The sequence below is a fragment of the Capsicum annuum genome, chromosome 6, assembly GCF_002878395.1.
Source record: "Capsicum annuum cultivar UCD-10X-F1 chromosome 6, UCD10Xv1.1, whole genome shotgun sequence".
Taxonomy (NCBI): Eukaryota; Viridiplantae; Streptophyta; class Magnoliopsida; order Solanales; family Solanaceae; genus Capsicum; species Capsicum annuum.
The window spans coordinates 225,369,274-225,375,704 of NC_061116.1; the positions used below are offsets into that span (position 1 = coordinate 225,369,274).

The 6,431-nt window shown below is 36.5% G+C and overlaps 1 protein-coding gene across 1 annotated transcript; it reads right to left on the reverse strand.

Annotated features, from left to right (window-relative positions):
- Positions 1-790: 790 nt before the first annotated feature.
- Positions 791-1,878, reverse strand: LOC107875371 (calmodulin-like protein 3). Its single transcript, XM_016722068.2, has one exon. It carries the CDS (start codon positions 1,382-1,384, stop codon positions 935-937), a length of 450 nt encoding a protein of 149 aa, XP_016577554.1. The 5' UTR covers positions 1,385-1,878; the 3' UTR covers positions 791-934.
- Positions 1,879-6,431: the final 4,553 nt, after the last annotated feature.

The following is a 6,431-nucleotide window of genomic DNA, read 5'->3' on the forward strand; positions in this document are numbered from 1 at the left end:
TGATTTGTTGTACTTGAAGGAAAACCTTGAAGTGACTGGTAAAGTTGTTGTCATGAGACTAGAAGCTTACAGGTTCAAGCTTTCCTTATACAAAATGTAAGGTGAGACTGCGTACTTTGTAGTCGAATCCTTCTTTGGGCCATGCACATATCGGAAGCTTAGTGCACCGAGCTGTCTTTTTTTTTTTTTTTTTTTACATTTGTTATACTTGAATCGGAATCCTCCACAAATAGTCTCTCTACCTTCACGATATAATGATACACTTTGAATACACTTTATCATGTGAAACTCTAGGGACTTGAAAGTTGAAACTTCATGACAACATTATTTTTCAAAAATAGGGTCAAAAGGTGGGGAATATTATTTCTATTTATCTTTTGCACGTTATTAACTGGAGTAGAAAACGTACTATTTGGATAATAATATTGAGAATTGACCTTCATGTCACTATACAGTTTGAATGGCAGTAACTTGAATGGGTAATTATTTGTTTAGACGAACTTATTGTGCAAAAAATATACTTTTGATTGCTTGGTGTGCTATATTTAGTCGATAAAAATATAACATGTTCAACTTGTTCAAATGATGTTCGCATTATTCAGTAGCGAGTATTTCCGTTATTCTGAATATAGTATGTATAAGCTTATAGGCTAATTTGAACAGCGTATGTATTCATCTATATGTGCTACTCTTAGTAACATATATAACACCTCTAACTAACTTGATTTGACACTGAGACGTACGTAGTTAAGGTAAAAAAAAAAAGTCACATAAGTTATATCATCCAACATCAAAGAAATATGACATGCATTGCTTTTTTTTTTTCAAAGGGCCACATACAAAAAAGGATATACAAGTATACAACCCTATATCCTTTCCTTTTTCTCTTTCTTTTTTTCTTCTTTATTTTCTTCCTTTCATCTAATAATAACATTCATATCAATGAAAATCCACCACCTTTCATCATTTGTCTAAATTCTTTAAAATCAACCATTCCATCACCATCCACGTCGACTTTCTTGATCATCTTCTTACAATCTTCCAAAGTTTTCCCTTGTTTCAATCCTAATGATCCTAAAACAGACCTCAATTCTTCTACCGTTATGTATCCATCACCATTTTGATCAAACACATTGAAAGCTTCTCTCATATCCTCCTCTTCGTCCTTCTCGTCCATGATCGACTTGTACAACGTCCCAAATTCGTCCATGTCTATGTATCCATCTCCATTTACGTCTATTTTTTCGATCATTTGTATGAGTTCTTGTTCATCAATGTGTATTCCCAAGTTTCTTAACGAGTCGTGGAGCTCCTTTCTTGTAATGGTTCCATCTCCATTGCGATCGAACATTTGAAAGATTCTATTTAGCTCTACGGGGTCCATTTCTTGAAGGAAAGAAAGGAGACTACAAAGAGAATAATGATGTAAAATAAACCCTTGAAGGTTTTGGTATGAAAGAAGAAGGACTTGGGTTTGGGATATATAGATGATAAAAGAAGCATAAATAAAGAAGAAAGAAAATTAACAAGGTTTTATGATCTGAAAATGGAAATGTGATGGAACACAAGAAAGGAAATAATATTTCTGAGGAGAGAAAAATATGGCTAAGGGGTTTAAAAGGTGAAGGCAATAAGAGACGTGGTTTGAGGACACCCACTAATTTCGTTGCATCAATGATATTCTTTTTGAGGTATATATTCTCCTGAGATAAATTGACCCCCCCCCCCCCCCCCACACACCCTACAAGATCAAGAATATCAAATTTCCACCTTTCTTGGATTGATCGATTCCTTGACTTCATTAGTCATATATATTCCGTCCAATATATTAGCCGTTTTAATAACTTAGATTCGTTTCAAAATATTTGACGTTAAAAAAAGCTACCCTACCGTTACAATTTAGAGGTGTTAATTAAGGTTAGATAAATAATAGACAGAGTGCTAATAAGATGGTGCGTAAAAATATAGAGAAAAATAGACAATATGGATCAGAAACAGTAATTTAGGCAGGCAAGGGCGACGGAAGCACATAGGGAGAATACATATTCATACGTGTTGTTCACACCAAATTAATTGAATGTAAGATGCATGTATATATATATGTATTACTCAACTATGGTTTGGTGAGACGTATTCTCGCTTTATTTTTAAGTTTTAACTACTAAGGTTAAATTATCTTATTCGATTTGATGTAAATATTCAGAGATTGGAAGGCAACTTTTTTGAATGTGGAACTCACGTTTGTGTGGCGTGGTAGTAAAGGTTTAGACTGGGTTTTTGAGGCAGCATTATTAGGAATATATAGGACCACGTATAAAATATGCTGGTCCTTTACAGCTAAATATAGGCTGGAGAAATTGATGGATTCAACAATAAAGTCGTAATAAAGTGACCTTTGAATCATTGTAGGGACTCTTAAATCTGATTTTGAGTTGCTGCTACTCCGTGGTTTATGGCGGATCCATTGCAAAGATTAAGGGGACCAGAAATGGTACGAGTGAACTTTAAGATTACTGCTGTGTTCTATTCTGTGTGTATGTGGTTATAACTCCAATACCTACTTCACTAAGTTCATACACCCCCAATGGGGTGGGGGTGGGGGTGGGGGTGGCCGGGAACTAGGTGATTTCTTTCTATCGGGTGTTAAAACAAAGTTCCACATTCACACTTGAAAAGATTAGAACGCTACCTAAAGGGCGTAACCATGTAGGGATACCCTAGGGGAGTGACGAAGTTTTTTTTGAAAAAAGGTGCGAGCTTAACCCAAATTAAAGCGAAAATTATACAATCATGATAAGGCCCCGTCTGGCCATGAAAATCATAATTATCCGGAGTTGGAGTTATGTTTGGCCATTAATATAAATTAAAGTTGTTTTTTAAAATTTGTGAGAGAAGTATGAGTGAAAAAAGTGAAAAAAAATAAAACTTGTTTTCACTTTTCCAAATACAATTCCGGAATTGTATTTAGAATTTTCATGACCAAACACAACTTGTTTTCACTAAAGTGAAATAATTTTTCGAAAAAAAGTAAATAATTTTCATGGCGAAACGGCTACTTAAAGTATTTTTGGGCTGGTTTGAGTCCAACAATTAGTATCAAAGCACAATGAGACGAGTATGAAGCTGGCAGAGTGATGATGTGGGGTTTGAATTTGCTAGTTTTACTATGCTAAAGGCAGCTAGGACTAGGAGACACACGTGCACGAGAAGAAGCTAGATCTTGGCTTCGGTGGCAATAAATGCAGAGTCATGTAAGTAACACAGTAAATGTCGAAAATTGACCTGTGGATCACACTGATGCTCACATGAACTTACTTCGAGGGCTTGTTCATGAGCCAACTGGTGCGGCCTGGGGGACTTGTTAATGGGCCATGGTTTGAGAGGGGATTGTTGTGTGCGTGACGAAGGTATAGAGGTACTCTTAATGGTCTCAGTCCTTTTGAGGAAAATCTTACGGGTTTAGCCCAAAATGGATAGTGTCACACCATTAACTCTGCACCACTTGAGAGCGATAGACACTTGTTCAGGCCTAATTGCAAAAGACAGTGAGATGGTTGTGTCTTGGCAGTAACTCATATACCAATTGTCCATCCTGTCGAACAGGGATTAAGGAACAAAACCCAGAAGCATCAAACTTATTAACCCAGAACTATTTTCTGGAAATCTAATTCATTAAATAAGTTGATATCTAGGATGCAAAACAACAACTAAATATAGCAAGTGTAAACCCAAAAGTGAGGTCTGAGGAGGACAGTGTGCAAGCAAACTTTACCCTCACCTCATGGAGGATATCTAGGATTAAAAAGAAGAGAATATTTCTTAGTACAGCTGCTGCTTCCACCGTCCACGGCATTTCACTTGGCATGGTAACCATAATAGAAGGGCAAATCTGATAGATAGGTTTGTTCCAATAATTAGTTCATTGTTGACTCGTTTGCAATGCATTCCGACTAAAAGATCTATCAAGCATTATCATATTTTCTTTCCAAGTTGTATCTTTTCTTTATCAGATAGAATTTACATGATGGGAGAGGGTGCACAATTCAACATCAATAGACAAATGGAATTCAATATCGACCAAACCACTGAACTGTTCCACCATAACTCTTACTGGAGATAAAAAAGCATAAGTACATCAAAATGTGTCCTCCAAGATCTCAAAGTGAAAGATCTCATGGTCAAGTATATAGGAAAAGAAATCTAATTATTCTTTTTTTTTAAAAAAAAAAAAAAGACATGACTAGTTTTGGATAGAGTGTCTTCCCTCAAAGTAATTGAAGATAACAGATAAGCACCAGAAGATCTCAAGCAAATGGGGAACTCAATATAAATTATGAAAGCATGTGACAAGTTGCAATGTGTAAATGGGTGATGAGATATGCCAGTGCAATTCTTTCTTGCAAGCTAGTGTCACTGGATTGAGTGGATCATTAAGTTGCCAAAATCCAGCCAAAAAGCTCACCATTTTATTTCCCAATTCCACCTTTTTATCCCCTCATCTTTTACAAAAATGTACTACAATTACTACTAAAGAACTTTAGGCGAATGAAGTCATGAACACTAAAAGGTGGAACTTTGAAGTCTTTCTGGCTATTGGAATCAAATTTGCTAGTTCAAGCTTTTATCTTCAGCCTATTCTTGAAATTACAATTGTAGCAACAGACTTTGCCCTACACTAACTTCTTGACCTAGCTTCTCATTGAACTATAACGTTTACATACTTCCAAGTAAGTCTAAGTGCCTTTATATTCATGATCCCAAGATATGCAAATGTAGGTTGCACCGTGAATATATAGCTCAGCGAGGAGGAGTTTGATCTGATAGGAGGTAATAAGAAGCAACAACAATAGCCATAAGTGCGAGTGAAAAAAGACTTGAGAGGAGAAGCCACTATTCCATTCCAGAGAAAACCATGAAACGACCATATGGCTAATCAGCACATACAATGGTAATAGGCAATGAGTAGAAATATAGATATGCTTAATGCAATAAGAAATATTTCAAGGTTTTGATGCTCTGAAGTAATATTTCGAGAAAATAGAATAATTCTTGGATTCAAGGTCAGAAAAAGAAGGGGAAAAAGGATGTTTTCTACTTTTTGGGATACGTCATATGTACAGGTTTCCTTTTTTTTTTTTTTTGATTGAAAAAGGTAAGATGTATATTCAGCCATGTTTTTGTCATTCATTCAATAAAATTTTATAAGGAAATTGTGGCAAGCCTTTTATTTAGGTGCTGAATTGACTGCCTAACAAAGGAAAGAAATATAGGTTTAAATAAGCCTTCTTGCAGAAGTGATAGGAATACTAGGGAATAACATAAGAAAGCAAACATCTAGAGCTAACACGTGATTATGCTCCTAACCTCAACAAACAGTAAGCTGGAAGAATGTTAGCCAAGGTGAAAAACTCATGACCACTTACTAACCAGTTCTTAAAATAAATTTTGTATGAGCAGCGATAATATGTTATCTTTCAGAAGTCTGCTACATGAAAACTCTTTACCTGGGATAGTACCTTGTGCCTAAGGTCCCGATTCAAGTCCTAGCTCTCCCAAGTATGAAAATTTGGACTTCTATTTTATCTCAGGCATAGCACCACATGCCCTCCTGATAAGAAGTGTGACTAGAACCTGTATAAACTGAACAAGCACAATTTCCTCAAAATAGAAGGCGCTTTTGTTGCTTTTGAATGTAGGAGCACGATATACTCCGTAAATAGCAGCTTATACATGCCTATAACTACTTGAGTGAATTCCTGTTGCTTTACAGGGTCAGGGACATAATATACTGAGTGAAAACTAGCTAATGCATTAGAATTAGTTAGAGGCACATCTAGTAACACTCGGTGTTTACTTGCAGCTGATCGACAACCAAAACTCAAGAATTCTTGTCGCTTTAGAAGGTCAGAGACGTGATATACTCAGTAAATAGTACTACAGCTAATACATTACAATTACTTTATAGGCACATCCAGTAGCATGCAACGTTAAGTTGCAGCTGATCTAGCGACCAATGGTCAAGAAAGGCTATGATGTTTTTCACCTCTCACCAAGCAAATTTAGTATTCCAATAGCCTTATTTCTCAAGTGAGTAACACACTTTTACTAAGGCATAAACATGAAACCCTCCAGACTATATGATTGCAGAGGAATTACAAGCTCATACCGATGCCTCAATCACTAATTAGCTGGGACCAGCTATAAAAGTTAAAAATGACAGCCCGGTGCACTAAAGCTCCCGGTATGTATGGTGTTCGGACAAGGGATGGACCACAAGGACCTATTGTGCACAGCCTTTCCCTACATTTCTACGAGAGGCTGTTTGCACGGCTTGAACCCATGACTAGGAGCTACCATGGTAGCAACTTTAGTAGTTACACCAAGGCTGCCATTCAGAGACCAGCTATATGAATCTTATATATCCACACTGC